The sequence below is a fragment of the Elephantulus edwardii genome, unplaced genomic scaffold, assembly GCF_000299155.1.
Source record: "Elephantulus edwardii isolate Elephantulus edwardi_28Jun2011 unplaced genomic scaffold, EleEdw1.0 scaffold00022, whole genome shotgun sequence".
NCBI classification, from domain to species: Eukaryota; Metazoa; Chordata; class Mammalia; order Macroscelidea; family Macroscelididae; genus Elephantulus; species Elephantulus edwardii.
In genome coordinates, this window is record NW_006399772.1 from 6,719,950 (window position 1) to 6,739,759 (window position 19,810).

Here is a 19,810-nt window from a genome sequence, read left to right on the forward strand (position 1 = left end):
CTGACTTGAAAGCAATGAATGAGTCTGAGTGATCCTCCCTAGTATTTTTCAGAAGAGAAGGTTGAGACACAGAGGGGGCAGAACACTTGTCTGAGGCCTCACAGCTTTTAAGTGCAAAAGCTTAGTAATGAACCTCACCAGTCTTTCTCCTGAGCTTGTTCGCTCCACCACCCCAAATCTCTAAGAGATAAATCTCTAATTTCAACAGCTTATCAATTACCCGCATATGTTAGGAATGGAGTGGAAACCCTTTTTCTAATCTTACCTGTACAGCTGAGCTTGTTATTATGTACCAACTAGTAGGAAAAGACTCATAGCTTACCTTCTGGAGGGTTTTCAGAGGCAGTAAATAACATGGGAGAAGACTGCTCATCCCTTACCCATGAAACAGCTGATGGATTTGAACCACATGCCTTAGGGTTAGCAGGATAACTCCTTAGCACTGAGCCAAATAGTGGTGCAGTTCTTAATAACTAACCATCCATACCGCTATTTACAAAGTTCGAATCTCTGACCCTCTCACTTCATAGCTATCAACTGGGCAGGGAGTGGGGGGAAAGGGGACGAAACACCTCACTGCTGTCTAGTCAGGGTCTACTGATAATTAACCCCCCAGCAGGTTTTCAAAGGCTGTAAATCACAGAGGGTAACCGCCTGCCTATCTTCTGCTAGCAGATCTGAACTGCCTGCCTTTGGGTTGACAGCCCAATTCCTAACTGAAAAAGCCACCACATTCACTAAGAGGACATAGCAGAGTTCAGGGATGTTGTACATAGGGTCACTATGAGTCGCAAGCGACTCGACAGCACATAACAACAACAACAACTATTCTCTTTCTACATTTACCACTGCTTCAACAGTTTTAGATGATGGCTTTAAAAGACCTTTTACATCTCTATTTTTTGTGTTTCCTTTAAGGTTATCATATATCTGTTGGGTACAGAGCCAAGCTATTTCTGTCTTCTGTTCTCCCCATTATTTATTCCCATTCAGATGAAAACTTAAATACAAACCAGCTACCCATTCATCCAGACTGCTCCAAATTTATTTATGGTGCAGCAGTGAGACGTTTCTGGGAATAGGACCTTAAAAATCTATTATCATTGCTATTAATAATTGCAGTCACTAATTGCTATGAGAACTTTTGGGCTATGTAACATATAGTTAGAGTCAAGTCAATCTAGCATTAACTACTATAAATAGTTTCGCGTAGCCTCACAGAAGTCGTGGGAATGTTGTCAATTTGGAGGGTGGGAAAGTAGAAGGAAGGTCTTCAGAGTTTTTTAGCATAGTTATCACAAAGTTAAAAGACCAAAATTTTAAAATGGTATGTATAAATCCATCATTATAAATGAACTTCCAGCTCCCGCTAATTATTTTGGAATTACCATCTTCAGGCAACGATTGTAATTATAAATGAGACTAGACAGGGAAAACCCAAGGGTTATTTCCAATCACTGGCTTATTACACAAAAATCTTTAAGCACCTACTGTGCACCAGAATCAAGCAAAACAAACTCCTTACCTTCAAAGAGAAGATGGACATTCTACTGAAGACAGTCAGAAAGCCAACAAGGTCAAATACATAGATGGTAACAGCTATGAAAATAAATAATGTATACAAAGGAGATACAGAATACTGGGGCAAAGGAGCAGAGTTTTGAATTGTGTGGTGAGGAGCAGGTTCAATGAGAGGATATTTGAGAATGGCTTGAATCAAGGAGACAGTTGACAGTGCTCTCTGGGTAGGAACATGGTGAACAGGGGAACAGCAGGTGTGAAGCTCCACTCTGAGGTAGGGCTGAGACCTCATGTACTTAAAGAAGAACATCATGGGTAAATGAGCAGCAACAGAGTGAGAAGTAGAGAGATCACAGATGAGACAAGCAGCAGAGCAACTGGTCCTGTAGGACCCTGTAGGCCATGCCAAGGTGTTTATCTTTTCCTTGGAAAGGGATGAGAGCCAAAGAATAGAACAGTTAGGACTGACATATAATTCGTCATCCAAGTGTGGGCATTTGTATTGGGTACACATGTTAAATTAGATGTGTCAGTGGGATAAAAGGTGCAGACCAGGGATGGTTGTTACATGGAAATTGGTGAGACATTAGGGTGCCATAGGTGTGAGGCAGAGGAGGAACATGGTCTTGGTTTTACCTGGATCACTGGAGCTGCTACCTTAAGAACAGGCACCAAGGTGGACAATTGGTTAGAAGCCTATTACAACAGCAAGGTTAGAGGTAGTAGAGGCAATGTTAGATTCTAAGCATGGTTTTATGTAAAGCCAGCAGGACCCGGGGGTAGAGCACACAGGATATTAAGGAAAGGTTTCAAGATGTAACAACTATAAGGATTAAGTTGGCACCGAGTTGGAGAAATCCGGGAAAGTCTAGTTTGGGGCAGTATGGTAGAAGGAATTCTTGGGATTCAACAGCCTATTGTTGTTGTTGGGTGCCATCAAGATGACTGTAACACACAGTAAACCTGTAAACAAACCATAACCTTGTCCTGCCCTGTTGCAGGCCGAATGTTGTAGTCACTGTGTAAATCCACCTTGTCGAAGAACTTCCTCTCTTTCACTGGCCCTCTATTTTTCCAAGCATAATGTCTCTTTTCAGGAACTTGTGCCTCCTGATGACATGTCCAAAAGTATGTGAGATGAAGTCTCACCAGCCTGCAGATGGCACTTAAAGCTGATAGACTTTGGGGTAACAGCCTAGATGAAGTAGGAGGCAAAAAAAGAGAGTCCTGGGCATCCCAACACTATGAATGAAGTCCAAGAAGAGAGAAGAAAACAGAAAAAGAAACTGAGAAAGGGCATCGAAAGAGGCAGGAAGAAAACCAGGAGAGGGTCAAATCCCAGAAGCCAAGTTATGAAAGTGTACCCAAGAGAAGTGGGTGATCAAATGCTTGAGATATTGGTGGCCCCTGGTAAAGCAAAAGTTGAGAACCATTAAGACATCTTCCTAGTGAATAAAGGGTTTCCAAAGTGCAAATCTCACTAATTCACCTTGGATGCCTCCTTGAAGGTAACTGAACACAAGATCTCTGTGGTTCACAGTGAAAAGTGATCACAAGGAATTTGGGCTTCCTGCACAAGCTTCCTGCACAGTGAGCAGTCTGCACCACAGGGTGCAGCATTCACAAGACAACTAAGACACCTGCAAAAAATGACAGAAACTTGGTCAATCACATCTAGGTACATACACACGACAAGATAATTGCTCTTCCTTCCCCCCCACCTAAAAAATAAAAAATAAACTCACATTTGATGAAAGATGCTACAGGGCCTCAGAGAACTGCTTCTCCACAAAGCCCGAGTTATGAATTCCTAGGTAATACAAATAAATAGTTCTGGCTTGCCAATCAAAACACTGGAGGTTCAAGTTCACCCAGAGGCATCTCAGAATAAATACATGGTGATTCGCTTCTGAAAAATCAGCCCCTGAGAACCTGATGGAGCCCAGTTCTGCTCTGGACTCTGTGGAATTATCATGAGTCAAGAGGTAGCAACTGGATTGACTTCTTTGCTTAGCCCAGCAGTCATTTCACTGGGTCTTCTCACAGATACACACCAAACATGATAATGCTCACCTGTCGCTTGTACCTGCCTAATATCCACTCCTTCTCCTTTCGTTATAAAAGAACCCACCATGTGACTCTGAAGAGAGATCCCTCTCACCACAGCATCCATCGAGACGAGGGATGGGGTCCACTGAGGGATGTGAATCTTGAACCCAAAGGCACAAGAAAGGAAAAAGAGCTAGAGAGACTCATCTCAACTGTGGGACCAGGAAAAGCATTCACTACCTACCACAAGATTCCTTTTAAGCAGTCAATCTCTCTTCTGATTGATACACTGTCATATTCTCTATTGGTAATGTTTGGATTTTCCTTGAATCGACGAGCTTACTCACTTTAATTTTTTTTCTTTTTATCCTCAGTTTCTGGTTTCTGCTGCTAGCTTTCAGGGTACTCTGGTAATACCTACAATCTCCTGGTGTGGATAACCAAAGATGGATGGTTTGGATCCACGAACTGCTCCACAGGAGAACGATGGACAACCTCTTCCTACGTGCTTTACGACCTCTGAAAATCCAGCGGAGGGTCAGTCAGGCATTTCAACTCAACAGCAATCAACTGTTGTTTGTGATAGGTAAATGTGTACACACCTGTACGATTCTGTGACCGCTAACAGAAATCTTTACACTGGGTCAATTTTCCATGTTTTACAAACCATGAGCATACTGGCAAAATAAAAATTAAAATTCATTTATTTGATAGTATTTTAATAATCATTCTCAAATTCTGATTGTAAATGTACCCCTTTCAGAAACTACTAAAAAGAAATGTTCTTTTTATTCATCAGAAATACTGATTCATTTTTAATCATAGTAATGTGCATTTATGGAAAAAAAAAAAGATGATTCTAAACTAGTTTTAGAACTCCTATTACGGCACATGTGTTCATGCTATTACTGTTGTTGTCATGTGTCACTGAGTTGCCTGCTACTCATAGTGACCCTATTTACAACAGCCCTAAACCCTGCTCTATCCTGTGCCAATCTCAGTGTCTCTGACACACCTACCCTCATTACCCTAGTCACTGAATCAATCCATTTCATAGAGGGCCTTCCACTCCTGCGCCGTCCCTCCGCCCTCCCAAACATGACGCCCCTCTCCAAGGATGCTGTAATTAAGTAGTATAAAATGACCAGTGGAGCTGAGACAGGACTAACTGGGAGAGTGAAAATGACTTGGCAATGGAGGTCAAATCAGTGAGCGATATTTTAACAATTATGAAGAGTTTGATCTCCAGAGCACTTGAATCTTCTTTCAGTGAATGCAGATTTCTTTCCCTTGGGTACTCATTAGTGATATCAATTTTGAATTTTCACGTATTGTAGTTTTCAGTAAGTTTAAAATATTCACATCTTATTTAGAAGTGAAACATTTGCCTCAAAGGCTTTTGATGCCAGGCACTGACCAGCTGGTTCTGGCTCAAAATGGTCCTACATACAACTGGATGAAATACTGACTGTTCCTGTGCCTCCTGCATAATCACTGGACACTGGAGCCCACTGTTGCACCTACTGTGTCAATCTCTCCTGTTGGAGGGTCTTAATCTTTCCACTGCCCTCCACTAAGCATGATGCCCCTCTCCAGAAACTGACCCTTCCTCATAACGTGCACAAAATACATGAGGAAAAAAAAATCTCTCCACCAGAACTTCCAAGGAGCACTCTGCTATACTTCTGCCAAGACAGATGTGTCTGTTACACTGGCAATCTACTGTATAGTCAATATTATTCACCAATATCATTATTGAATAACATCCATTTTTCTTCATTCTTCTTTATTCATTATCCAGTTTTCACATACATAGGAAGTAGCCAAAAATATTATAGCTTGGGTCAAGCATATTTTTGTTTTCAAAGTGACATCACTGCTCTGTCACATTTTATAAAGAGGTCTTTTACAGCAGATTTTCCCAGTGTAACAAATCATTTGATTTCTTGAGAGTTTCTTCCATGGCTATTCTAAATAGCATGGATTCCGAAGTAAGCCTGGGTATTTCCAAATAATAGGTTTGTGATCCTGGGAAAAATTACTCACCTATCTCTGATTTGCTTCTGCCTGTGTGAAGGGTGTACTAATCCCCACCTCCTGAGGCTGGTGGGAGAGTTACACGAGCTAATGTATGCAAAGCATTGAGATCAGTTCCAGGCAAACATGAAGTGACACATAACAGTATGGTGGTGTTATTGCTGCTGTTATTGGTGGTGGTATTATTTAGGAGTTAATCTTTGAGCTGTCTTGGTTTGGATAGTTTCAGTGCTTGAAACAGGAATGCAAACACAATTTTTCTAAAACAGCCTAAAAGCAATTAAACTCAGCTCATTGCTATCAGGGAGCTCTCATGGCTTAGTGGTATGGCCCTGCACTGCCAATCTATAGACATGCATGTTCAAGTTCACCAGCTGCTCCACAAAAGAAAGGGGGGGAATCTCCTGTATGATTCACTGCATTTGAAAACCCAGGAGAGAGTCAGCTATGGGTCGGTTCCCACTCAATAGTTCACAACAACATTGCTATCAAACAGGAAATTACTCCTAACAGATCCTCCAAGGGTCTGTTTCCAAGGCAAAAAATTGTATGGGAGGAGATTGTCCATTTCTCCCAAGGAGCAACTGATGACTTTGAACCACTAGAAAGGTGCAACATTTGAGTTAGCAGCACAAAACCCAACAGCCTATCCCACACCAAAGTTAACTGCCTTTTACAGAACTCTAACCATGAATGCTGAGCATGTGACAGTTTTGCAGGATGAGAAAGCAGGAAGTGTTTATTGGAAGGAAAGGAAGTGTGAAAAGAACTAGAACTATGAACATAGGATGTTCCAACACTCATAACAAAGGCCGAGTAAACTAAAAAACTACATGTTCCTGAAGGCAATGATGATGTCTGTTTCCTCTGTCAATATGTAACAAGAGAAATTATAACTGTTGCATTTGATACTGGCTGAGCCAGGCATAACAAGTACGGTTAAAGCTGGACTCATATTCACAATCATATAACACATGGTATTTTAAATATCAACAGGATCTACATATAGTGACACTGCATTTCAGAGAAGCCAGGAAATACAGTTCAGTGACGGAAACTAACTAACATAAAGTGTCAGTATAGGAGAAATCCCAGGAATTGGAGGCCAGTCACCCAGTCAAAGCATTTTTTAGAAAAATTAACGTGAAATTCACTCTTTTTCATCTGCAGAGTTAGCACAACTTGAGGAATGTTTTTAAAAATGTGTTGTCAAATGTTTCTTGGATGAGAAGTGGGCTAGGAGACATCCTAGCTCCCGGCAAGGTAACAAAGTAATCCAGAGTTTGCTACAAGAATTGTGACTGACCTAAAAAAGAGCTTTAATTGGATAATCTATGCATTTGTAAAAGTATGTCTTCTGGAGCAAGGTTCAGGCTATTAATTAGGATTACATTCTGCTTCAAGTAATAAAAACTCTTCTCAGCCCAGGAAAATTATTACAGCTGCTGAAGTATATAAAGACTGAGGCTCTTTCTAAATTATCACACTGTATCGGGATCCTTGAAGGCAAGGATTCTGAGGCTTCGTCTGACATACTTTGGACATGTTGCAAGGAGGGACCAGTCCTTGGAGAGGGACGTCATGCTTGGGAGGGTGGAGGGACAATGCAAGAGAGGAAGACCCCCGAAGAGATAGATTAATTTAGTGGCTGGGGTAATAGGGGTAGGTGTGTCAGAGACAATAAGACTGGCAAAGGATAGAGCAGGGTTTAGGGCTGTTGTTGTACATAGGGTCACTATGAGTTGCAGGCGACTCAGTGGAATGCAAAACACCACCACCACAATGTGGTCATTATCAACAAGGTCACAAGATAGCTGTACCACTTCCTAACTGGAAAAATGGGCAAGAGTTGGGCAAATAACAAGTCCCTGAAGAATTTGATTCTTCCTTTTACTTCCAAAAATCAGGTTTATTAATAACTTTCCTGAAAATCTTACTGAGTAGACTACAGTTTTATCTCACAGACTATGTGGCTATTCACAGCTACAAGGGAAATCTTGTTATCTAGAAACACGATTATTGTCAAAAAAGAAGCTAGTTAATAATAAAGGGAACTCTAGAGATAATCAGGTAGACTGGCACAGTTATTGCTGCAACAGATGTTAGTGTGTCGGGAAGTGTGAGGATGGCACAGGATAGGACAGGGTTCCGATGTGTTGTTCACAGGGTCGCTACGTGTCATGCCCTACTCAATGGCATCTAACGACAACAGGAATTGGATGGGTAGGAAACCAGCAATATATAACACAAAATACAGGATTATGGAACCTAGATACTGGGGGTAATCTCCCTCCATTCCTGTCTAGAGAAGACACCAAGCAGACCAGCTGTCGGAAGTGGGATGAAGAAGCTTTTACTGATTCTGGAATCCACCACTATCTTTTAACTCCGTGTTCCTGAAAAATCTACCAACAGTCATTTGACGATAAATATAAATTTTGCTACCATTGATAGAAAACGGACTGGACAATCAAGACCTTTTATTATGACAATTGTATTCTATAGTAAATGCACCAGCCTTCCAGGTCACCATTTCAGCACTTGTGTGTTTTAAGTTCTTCAGTCACTGGTGCTTTAGCAAACTCTGCCATAATTCAATGTATTCCTTTTGGCTGGAGAGTGCTAGCTGGTCATACATATTTTGTAATGTGCTGATATTTTCATTTTTCTACTTTCGTGACCTTTATAAATATATTCGATTTCAGATATCCCTTGAGATTCATCACATATTGAAAAAACCTGGGTGAATGCTCTTATCTGGATGTAGAGTGCTTCAAATATATCCTTAACTAAACTTCAGAGTTTTTATTAGATAACAATTTAAAAAAACCCATTTATGCAGTTAAAGAACCAAACACATTGCCATTGAGTGATTCCAACTCACAGGATTCCTGCTGGACAGAGAAGAACTGTCCAGAAGGATCTTCACGGCCGTAAATCTTTACCATTCCAAGAAGCAGCTGATGGGTTCCAAAAGCCACCTACAGGTTAGCAGCTGAATGCTTTACCCACAGTGCCACAAAAACTCCTTTGTTGTTGTTAGGTGCCACTGACTCAAGTATGACCCATAGTGAACCTATCGACAGCCATCCTGAAACGTGCCCTATCCTGTGCAGTTCTCATCCTCTCTGACCCAACAGAGCCCATTCCTGAACTCAGAGTGTCAATCCATCTCATCAGGGGTCTTTCTCTCCTTTGTTGACCCTCCATCCTTCCAAGCACAATGTCCCTTTCCAAGGAATAGCCTCCCGTAGCTACATGTTCTAAGTGTGAAAGATGAAGCTTTGCCATCTTTGACCACATCCTTTCCAAGACATGCATGTTTGTTCTTTTGGCAATCCATGGATATTCAGTATTTTTCTCCAGCACCACATTAGAATATAATAATTGCTATTTAATAACTATAAATAAAATGTTCTGCATCTATCACCTTATTTAACTATCTCATGTCTAAAATATGAGGCTTGAAGAGAATAGATGAATTGGTGGATGGCTGCAATTAATAAGTGATGGAGCAAAGATATGGGTCTTTCTTCTGCCAAAGCCTGAATTCTTTCCACTACATCATTATGCCTTTCCAAACTTCGCTTCTTAGTGTACAGAGTCTGAGCTCTCAGACATGAAATCTCGGCAGTTCCGGCCTGGAATAGACATTAGACATTCACTTCGTACAAACCAGTAAAACAGACCCTGTGCAAGAATGACCATGCAATTTATTCCAAAGAAAGACACTTTTTAAGAGTTCTTTAATTAATAAGATCCTGCTTGACTTCCAACCTAGACTTCTTCACCTTATACTCTGGTGCCCCTTTTACGCCTCTCCAATTCCAGCTACCTAAAGGTGGTGTCACTATTTTGGTAGCTATGCAAATGCATACTGGTGAAGATCATAAAAAAAAAAAAACCACACCAAAAAAAAAAAACAAACCAGCTAGAACAGTCAGGGTGAGAGAACTTCCAGAAGTTCAAGTGGGGTTTAGAGGAGGCCCTGGCACCAGGGCTATCCTTGCTGATACTGGATGAACCCTGGCTGAAAGTAGAGAATACCAGAAGAATTTTTATTAGTGTTTTACTGATTATGTGGCTGAAATGTTTAACATTGAGAAGAATGAGCATCCCGTAACACTTAATTTTCCTCTTGTACAACCTATACCTAGACCAAGAGGCTGTTGAGTGAACAGAACAAGTGACCACTACATGGCGTAAAGGTAAGAAAGGTGGGCATCACGGTTGTATCCTCTCTCTCTACCTATTCAATCTGTATGCTAAGCAAAGTATTTAAGAAGCTGGATTCTATGAAGAAGAATGTAGCATCAGGAGAGAAGGAAGACTCATCAACAACCTGTGTTGTGTAGATGACACAAACTTGCTCATTGAAAGCGAGGAGGACTTGAAGCGTCTGTTGTAGACGATCAAAGACTGGACAATATAAACCTCAATGTCCAGGAAACAAAAATTCTCACCACTGGATCAATTGGCATCATCATGACCAATGGAGAAAAGATTAAAATTCTCAACGACTTCATCTTACTTGGATCCACACCCTTGGTGCTAGTAGCCAGGAGATCAGGAGATGTATTTCACTGAGAAAGTGAGTACACCCCTTGAGAACAAAGATGACAAAACTCCATCTCACATACTTTGGGAATGTTGCCAGGAAAGGCTATTCCTTGGAGAGATCATGCTTGAAAGGGTGGAGAGTCAGCAAAAGAGAGGAAGCCCCTCAACCACATGGACTGACACAGTGACTGTAGCAATGGGCTTATGTGTGATAGAAATAAGGAGGATGGCACAGGATAGGACGGGTTTTGGATCTGTTCATCACAGGGTCACTGGAAGTCATACTCACCTTGATGACACCTAACAACAACAATGCAAACACAACAATGAGTATTGCTTACAAGACTTGAAAGTAAACATCATGACTTGAAGTGACTGAGGTGCAGACATAGACAGGTTTTCATCTAGTTACTAAAACAGACCTCGTGCATTCAAGCATTTCGGACATTTCCAGACCAAGCTGTCTTAGAAAGGGAGTTGTGCTGCCAACCCAAAGGCAGGCAGTTCAAATCCACCAACTGCTTTATGGGAGAGCAATGGGCAATCTCTCATGAGATCTACAAGGTCTAAAAACACAACCGATGAGTCAGTTCTGACTTGACAACAATGATCTGTGGTTTAGTTTAGTTTGATTGATTGTTTTAATTCAAGCTCATATAAATGTGAGCTAGGGAGACCTGGTTGCTTAGTGGTAAGGAGTTATATTGCCAACTGAAAGGTATATGGTTCAAATCCACAAGCTGCTCTGCTGGAGAAAGATAGGCAATCTCCACTTTTTTAATAAAATAAACTGCCCATGTGTTGTTGTTGTTGTTGTTGTGTACCATAGAGTTGGAACAAATCCATAGCTGACCCTCCTGCAAGTTTTCAGAAGCAATTAATCACACGGGAGGAGACTGTCCAACCTTCTCCCACGGAGCAGCTAGTGGCCCCAAACCGTGTGCCTTCAGGATTGCACCATAGCTTCTTGCCACTAAGCCACCAGAGCTCCCTAGAATTGACAAAAATAAACAACCTGTAATTAAAAAAAAAAAGGCAAGAGGGGGGATTGAATGTCACAGATAAAACTGACTTTTTAAGAGATCAAAAATAAAAGCCTCAGTATAAAACATCCATGAGCTCTCTTACAGAGTGATTAACATTTGACACAGTGATTGTAGCAATAGGTGTGAGAGTGTCAGAGACGGTGAGGATGGCACAGGGCACTACAGAGTTCAGATCTGTTGTTCATAGGGTCACTGAGGGTCATGCTCAATTCAACAGCACCTAACAACAACAAAGAAAGTTGCATATTGTTTTCAGCACTCAAGGGTAGCCTGAGTTTTAAGTGTTCACTTTAAAACCCAAGAGTTCCCTAACCATCTCTGTGACACCCAGAGCCAAAGCCTAACCACTGCCATCAAGCTAAGTCCAACTCCTGGTGACTCCCCGTCAGATTTCCAAGGCCCTCAGAGATGCCAGTAGATTTGAGCATCCCAACAGTTAACCTACTCTGCCACCGGAGCTCTAGTGTGGCATTTAAAGGGTTTTCAATCACCTTCGCTTTGTTCTTTTAATGATTCTCGTAAATGCATCGCCATCAAGTTGGAATGGAATCATAGGTGACCCTCCAGAGGGTTTTCAGAAGCTGAAAATCACACAGGAGGAGACTGTCCATCTTTCTTCCATGAAAAGGCTGGTGAATTCAAATGTCCTGCATTGAGATGGTAACTTAATCCCCCGTCCACTAAGCCACCACAGCTCCCTTTTAAAGTGATTACAGCCACCTTATACCACAAATCAACATTTGTATATTATACTGATCCTACCTATCAATTTCTACCCCTCCTTACTGCCATCTAGTCAGAACTGACCCATAGCAGACCCTCCAATGGATTTTCAGAAGCTGTAAATCACAGGGGAAAGGACTGTCTGTTCACCTTCCTCCCACAGAACTACCAGTGAGCTTGAACCCCAGAAAGGTGTCATCTTTGGGCTGGTGATCCAACTCCCCATTTACTTCATAACTGGACAAAATATGCAGCAAAGAAAACATTTTAGACACAATCAGTCAATCTACAGACAGCACACAACCCTCCAGAGACTCTGTTTTCAATGGTAGAAGACCAGAGTGCTAATACTTCTCTGAGTCATACCACTGACACCAAAGCAATACCAGCCCCTATGAGGCATCCTGTGTTTGGATGATGATTACAGGATCTCTACGTGACCTGCACAAGAGAACACTGCATGGTTTAAAATCAGGAAAGCTGTGCTGTATCCTTTCTTCATACTTATTCAATATGTATGCAGAACAAACCATTCAAGAAGCTGGATTACAGGAGAATGTGGCAACAGGATCAGAGGAAGACTCAATAACTTGTGTTATGCAGGCGACACAACCTTGGTTAGAGAAGCACACGCTGCAGAGGATCAAAGACTACACCTTTCAGTATCAGTTACCTTTAACACCAAGAAGGAAGGAAAAAATAATCCCCACCTCCAGGCCAACAGGCAACATCATTACAGAGAGAGAAAGTCTGAAACTGTCAATGACTTCATATTGCTTGGCTCCATAATCAACACCCTTGGCACCAGCAGTCAGGAAATCAAAAGACATACTGCATTGGGAAAGTCAACTATCAGGAACCTCTCCAAAATGCTGAAGAGCAAAGATGTTACTTTGAAGGCTAAGATGTACCTGGTCTGAACCACTTATCAATTACTTGCTGTGTAGCTGAAAACTGGACCATGAATAAGGATGACAAAGGAACTGGTGCCGTTAAGCTGTAGTGCCAGAGACAGTGCTGTATATCTCATAGACTATCAAATGGACAAATAAGCATGTACAGGAAAAGATGCAGCCAAGGTGCCCCTTGGAGGTTGGGATGGGGAAACATCGTCTCACATACTCTGGGCATGCTGTTAAGAAAGACCATTCCTTGGAAAAGGACATCATGCTGGAAAAGGGAAGGGCGCAAAAAAAGAGAAGAAGACCTTCAACAAGGTGGACTGACTCAGGGTTCCAGGGTATCAGCGATCGTGAGGACAGGACATGATAGGAGAGGTAAAGATGTGTTGTTCATAGGGCTGCTATGAGCAGCAGTCGACTTGACAGCTATGAGCAGCAGTCGACTTGACAGGATACAACAATAACAAAATGTGACATGGATGGAGCTCTGGTGGCCTCACAGGTGGAGAACTGTGCTGCCAACCCAAAGGTGGCACCTCGATGGCAGTTCAAGTCCACCAGCTCTTCCTCAGAAGAAGAATGGACAATCTCTTTTGTGATTTCTAGCCTCTGAAAACCCCCTAGAGGGTCAGCTATGAGATGGTGCTGGCTGATAGAAATGAGTGTGAGGGAGTTTTTTAAAAGCTATTTTTCATAAGAAACTTGATCTTTTACTCAGAAAACATCTACAAATCTCTTAAATCTCAAATGTCCAGAGAATACTGATCATTCAATTTATTTGTACTTTTTTCCCAAATATAACTATTTACTCATTGCTGTTCTAGACAGTTCTGACTTATATAATGACCCTGCATTAGGCTTCTGAGACTATAAATCATAGCAAGAAGAAAATGTCCATGTTTTTTCCTAAAGAGCCACTGCACTGGTTGATTTGAACTGCCAGAAACTTTTTTGGTTAGTTGTACAACAGACTAAGGACTATGTCACCTGAGCTCCCTTTTCAAATATAAAGAAGACTATTTGAAATACAGGAGCTCTGGTGGATTGTTGTTGTACATTGCCGATTGGGAACCCACTTACCGCTGACCCTTCAGCAGGTTTTCAAAGGCAGTGAATCACATGGAAGGTCACAGTCCGTTCTCTTCCCATGAGGCAGCTCGCAGATTCAAATCCCATGCCTTTGGGATTGTACCACTAGGCCATCAGGGCTCCTAAAGGAATTGCACCGCCAAGCCAAAGGTGTGAGGTTCAACTCTACCAGCTGCTCCACGGGATAAAGATGGGCAATTTCCTCTCATGCAATTCACTGTCTTTGGAAACCTGCTGGAGGGTCAGCTATGGGTGATAACTTGATGGCACACAACAACAACATTTGAAATATAGGAGTGAGCACACTCCAACTATTTTGAAGGCTAAAGACAGAAGTTTCCAAGTGTCATTTGAGATGATCAGAAGAAATATTTTCACTTATTATGCAACCTACCCTAAAAAATTGATGATGAAGCTTTCCACCTCATTCTTATACTTAACTAATTCCAGAAAGCGGAAAAAAGAAAATCAAGGAAGAATTTTAGATATTTTGTCATGAATAAAGCTAATTAAAGAAAAAAAATTGAAGTCAATTGAATTAACCTTCAAAATCTGATTAAAATATCTCTCTTTTTTAAAGAAGAAAAGTTCACTGCAATAAAATAAGTCTGCAGAACTTTCTTCTATTCTTCCTCATTTTAATAAAAATACAAATAGTGTAAAACAACAATTTCTAAAAATTAGAGGGAAATATTTAAATTCAATAACTTCTTTTTTTTCTCTATAATTATATTTTATTAATTTTCATAAACATTTACAGAGATTTTGGGCTTCCACTCATTCATTGTTGCACTATTAAATTCAATAACTTCTAATAATCTTAGTAAAAACAATTTCTGTTTAATATCTTTCATGATTCCGAAGACCTATTTCTTTAGTAGCTGGAATTGAAACTCACACTGGGAATATGAATTAAATGAAGAAAAACTATATAGGATTTTGGAAGGAAACAATCTTAATTGTATTAGTAAAGTGTTTGAAATAAATTGTGACAAGATGAAATATGTGGAAAGTAGAACAAAATGCTTTAAAATACCCAATTTTCAAATTCACAGATGATCAGAACACAATGACAGGTCACTTACAAATTGCATTTGATAAATGATTCTAAGACTTGTTAATTCAACCTGATTGCAGAATCTGAAACATATAAAGGATAAATAGCCATCTACCGGATCAACAACACAGTTCCCTTCACAAAAGTAAATTACTTTCATTCAAATGAAATCATTCCCTGGAAAGGAATTCAATCTTGCATATACTTGCAAAAATAGCAACCAGCTGATACTTGTAATTGTCACAATGATGTGACCAAATTATTTTATCCTGATTATATCATGTTGTAGGTTAATGCTCAGTTTGAGCAGTAGGAAATCACTTTGCCTGCCCACGCCACAATATGATTATATTAATAATAGAATAGAAATGTGGCATGAAAGAACAACCAACAGTGATGCTTTCTTTACAATTCCCCTTTTAAAGTATCATGCCATGTCAAGAACTCAGTTCCACTTAAGAGAATGTATTTTTTTTTTCTTGATTGATAATTCAGGGCATATTTCTTTCTGTAACAGAACGCCTCACTCAGATCAAGCTTTTGTGATAAAAAAAGATTGGAGTCTTTCTAGAAATCTTGATGAAGTGTCTTTTCATTGACCTAACCTTGGCTCTCATATATAATGGTGGTTCTTCCTAATTCCCAGGCTCTCCTTTTGGGTGGTGAATGAGTGAATAGGTTAGGCCTTTACATGACATGGTTGCAGCAGTTTCTAAAACTACTCTTATCTCAAAATGTATCATCCATCTGCTCAGTGATAACCTGAAATCCTTTTAAATAGAAAATTAGGAAATCTTTTCACAGTTACAATTAAGACTTCAAATGGAAATACTCTGTGGGAGAATTTAGTTCTGACAAATCACATACAGAAGCAATTGATAAGAGGGAAAGGAAATAATACTGGTGGCAGGTCTGAGGAAGAAGTAGCATCATAAAGGTGATCATCATGGAGGAGGACGGGTACTGACTCAGCCTTCCCATGATGCTTCTCAATTTTGCTCGTGTCCCTTGGAGAAGGAGCCGTGAATCACCCAGTTTGGCAGGGAAGGAGACATAACGCCTCGGTGGGCCCTATTTCCTGTTTAATTATCTACCATTAGACACTTCCAACAACAACAAAAAATTCCAGGTTTGAGGCCTGGATAAAAAGCACATTAGCAAAAACATAAAATACCTTGTTTGGGAATAGTGCATAAAAAAAAAACCCTCTAGGAAAAAAATATTCTTTTTGGTAGGTGCTAAAACCTAATTCAGCACACTATATGAGACTTTTTACTTAGCTTTGGTATTATGCTGTGCTCACAGAAAGGTGCCACAGAGTGCTGCAACTGTGTTAACCCATAGCCAACAAAGTTTTAAAAGGTAACAATAGTGGTAGCTAGTGTCACCATCTAACAGACGAGAATTTCTTAGGCATAACCATGCATTGCAATACTTTTCCAATACTGCAAATAGATAAAACCACTTAACTTGGGAAGTCTGTGACAATATTGTTAGACAAACAAATCTATTATGACTCTACAACTCTAAGTATTTCTTTTGTTCTGAAAATATTTTCAGTCGGAATCTATGAAGAAACAGAATAGAGACAATATTTTGAACTAATTTGGCTCTACACTGGCCTTTTGGTCTCTGTTTCAAATTCCCAGCTTTGCTACATAGTTTGGTCTAGTGTAGCAATGGTCTGCTGAAGTGCCATGTACACACCCACACTGTACCAGTGAAGTCTGTAAGATAAAATAGTGACAAACATCAGTTCTGCTCCCTAACACTGTTAATCTAAATGGTAAATTCCAAGTAAATAATAGTTAAAACTTAATTGCCCTGGCAAAAACTATCACCTTTTAAAGATATGTTGCTCTTGGGGTTCGGGGGGTTTAAAAAAAAAAAAAAAGATATGTTGCTCTTGTGAAGTACCATCAAATCCATTTTGACTTACTGTGATCTCATAGACAACAGAATAAAACTGTCCAATCTCGACTCATGCTCACAACCTCACAAGCTAAAACTTTACCAATTTCTTAGTTTAAATAGACTTTTGGGCTGAATGAGCTTCCATGTTGATCATATGTCAAAATGAATTAATCACAGAAGTATTATCAAGTAAGTTATCCTAAAAGCAAATGAATTCTTATATATAGACGCTGTAGAACTTGATTTTTTAAAAAAAATTTAACTTGATTTTTAGGTATACATAGAAGTACTTGTTTCATGTTTAAACATTTCTTCTACCTATAGAACACTTGACTAGAAAACTCTTAGTTCTTGCTGTTGCTACAAATGTATATGGATAGTATCATTCTTTCTAAGGGCCTATAATTATAGCAGGTTCCAAAATTTAAATATTCTTAAAATGTATGGGATGTATGGGCAATTTAAAGTCTGTTGGTAATTGTTGCAAAAGCTTAGATGAATTTGATATTTTTTAACTTGAACAATAAAATGCTTCTACCTTATCTAGTAGAGAAAAAAAAGAGTGGAAATTAAGACTTCTCCCATCCTTCCAATCAATGTCCATCTGATGTGGTGTCACCATTATTCTTACTCTGTGTCATCTATTTCTCTTCCAAATAAGAGTTCTCAGGCTGGCTTATATTTTCTAGCTTTATAGCAAAAAACAGTGGTAGGTCACGCTCTGGTGTGTAAGTTGTTTCATGTCTGTTCCTTGCATAGGAGACAGAAAACAAAAAAAAAAAAAATAGGAAATTTTTGTTTCATTTCAGTCCTCTGTCATAACATGACCCCCATGCCTTTTAGCCCCACCAGCACTCACTATCACTCTCACTTTGAACTAATAATGGGTAAGTACATTCACTTAGGGTCACATGAAGTGACAGATTCAGTCAGGCTTTGGGTTAATGTCTAGGTTGACATTAGACTGGCTGGGTTCTTTCACTTAAAGATTCCCACCACCTCAGAAAAGCACAGGTTATTCTAGGGAAGCAAGTCCAGTAAGCATTTTATTAAAGAAGGGACTAGGTACAAAAAAAAAAAAATTAATATCCTAGAGTCTAAAATGCCATGAAATTAAGACTCCTGCTCCATGGACAAGGCTGCCACCAGGCCACAAGAAAGTTGTAAAAACACTCTTTAAAAGCGATGGGAAGTATCTCTTTAAAATTAATCCTTTTAGATGAACATTTACACATTCTTATAATCTGTATGTGAACATCTAACTGAACTGGATTATCTCCTTGTCAGTAAACTGGTGGGAAGCTGGAGTTGGAACCACAACACACATATCCACATACTGTAGTTTCATGGCAAGACCAGACAATAGTTTCTCTTTGTTTTGGTATAGCTTTTTGTACTGAAATTCACTTTAAGCATTGACTGTTATGACTCATAAAATGTCCATGAAGTGAAATATTCAGAAGTGTCTGCAGAAAATACAAGGGGGAGAACAAAAACAAACCCAGCTAGACAGCATCTTTTATTTTTTCCCCACACACTTTAACTGGCTGAAAACATTAAAAATGAATGCTCTACATGAAACTGTATTTCTTGGGGCTACATTTTATTTCCCCAATAATATTTACTTTTAAGGAAAGATTGCATAATGGGTTTTTTAAGTGGTTTTAAATTATAAGGGGCTTCCAGTGGCTACCTGTGCAGATGAAAGCCAAAATCATTAACCAATACATTAGAGATAATTCTAAAAACAAGTAGCAGGTTAAAAAGTAAGAGAAGAATCCGAAAAAGCATCTATTGGTGGCATTTTAAACAGCACTTTAACCAAAATAACAGTACGCTCCAGCTCAGGGGGACTGACTGACACAGACAGAAATGAGAGGGACCCCTGGCTGGGGAGCAGCGGGAACTTTACAGCGGGCGGGCGGCTCTGGTCAGCCACAGACCAGGGCGCGTCAATCTGTCACCATCTCATCTGCAAGCCCAGTGTCAGCCCCAAAGCCACCCCGGGACTGGGAGTAGGACAAAGGTCTGAAATCCAAGAGGCTTAAGGAAACAAGGCGCGCAGATCCTTTCACCTGCGGGAATGGGGTGTAAGAAGGAAAGACTCAGTCTCCAGGAATTATCAGGCGTTTAGCACAAGAGTCAGCTCATTATCAGGCGGTGTGCTGGAGATGAGAGCTGGGGCTGGAGGATGCTGTTCAGTCTCAACTCAAGATCTGATTCTCCACTAACTTTGTTCTCTCTCCCTCGACCTTTGGGGTAAGGGCTGTCATGCTTCAGGTTTAAATGGTCCCCTGGAAGAGGGAAAGGGGATAAAGAGGTGCGCTCGCGCCGGGCGGCCAGCGGCGGATGCTGTGGTACCTACCATGGTATTCTTGTCCCGGTATGTAGTAGGTGGGGTTGCCCGCAATGTGCAGGGAAATGAGCACTTCGCCCTGCTCCCCATCCCCTTCCAGCTCCCCGTGGTGGGTGCACAGGAAAAAGAAGGGCGAGAAGCGGGGGTAATAGCCCACGGCAGCGCGCGCCCTCAGCGTCGCCCCCAGCAGCAGCGCCAGGAGGAAAGTCCGCGCGGCCCAGCAACTCCGCTCCATGCCGCCGCCGCGCTCCCCGCGCGCTGCTCGCTCATTCAGTTTCGGAGCCGCGAGGAGCCGCCGGGACGGAGCAGGCGCGCGGAGGGCAGGCGAGCCGGCAGCGGACGACAGCGGGGCGCGCGCAGGCGCCGGGGCCCCGCCGGCAAGTTCCACGGACCGCGGCGGCGCCCAAAGTAACTTTGAGCCTCGAGAGCGCAGGGCTGGGGCTGAGGGCACCGAGAGCGCGTTGTCCGCGGACTCACTGCCGCCGCCGCCGCCTTTGCGCGACGCCCCTCGGGCAGGCCTGGGAAAGCGCCCGCCCCCGTCCACACCTTCTTAAAG

The 19,810-nt window shown here is 41.2% G+C and overlaps 1 protein-coding gene across 2 annotated transcripts in view; it reads right to left on the bottom strand.

Moving 5' to 3' along the window:
- The window catches only part of RELN (reelin), a 633,193-nt gene extending 613,568 nt beyond the window's left edge, over positions 1 to 19,625 (bottom strand). For both annotated transcript variants that reach the window (XM_006882611.1, XM_006882610.1), the window contains exon 1: positions 19,264 to 19,625. In XM_006882611.1, coding sequence (XP_006882673.1) covers positions 19,264 to 19,489 — 226 coding nt within the window. In that variant the 5' untranslated portion in view covers positions 19,490 to 19,625. The remainder of the gene's footprint in view (positions 1 to 19,263) is intronic.
- Positions 19,626 to 19,810: the final 185 nt, after the last annotated feature.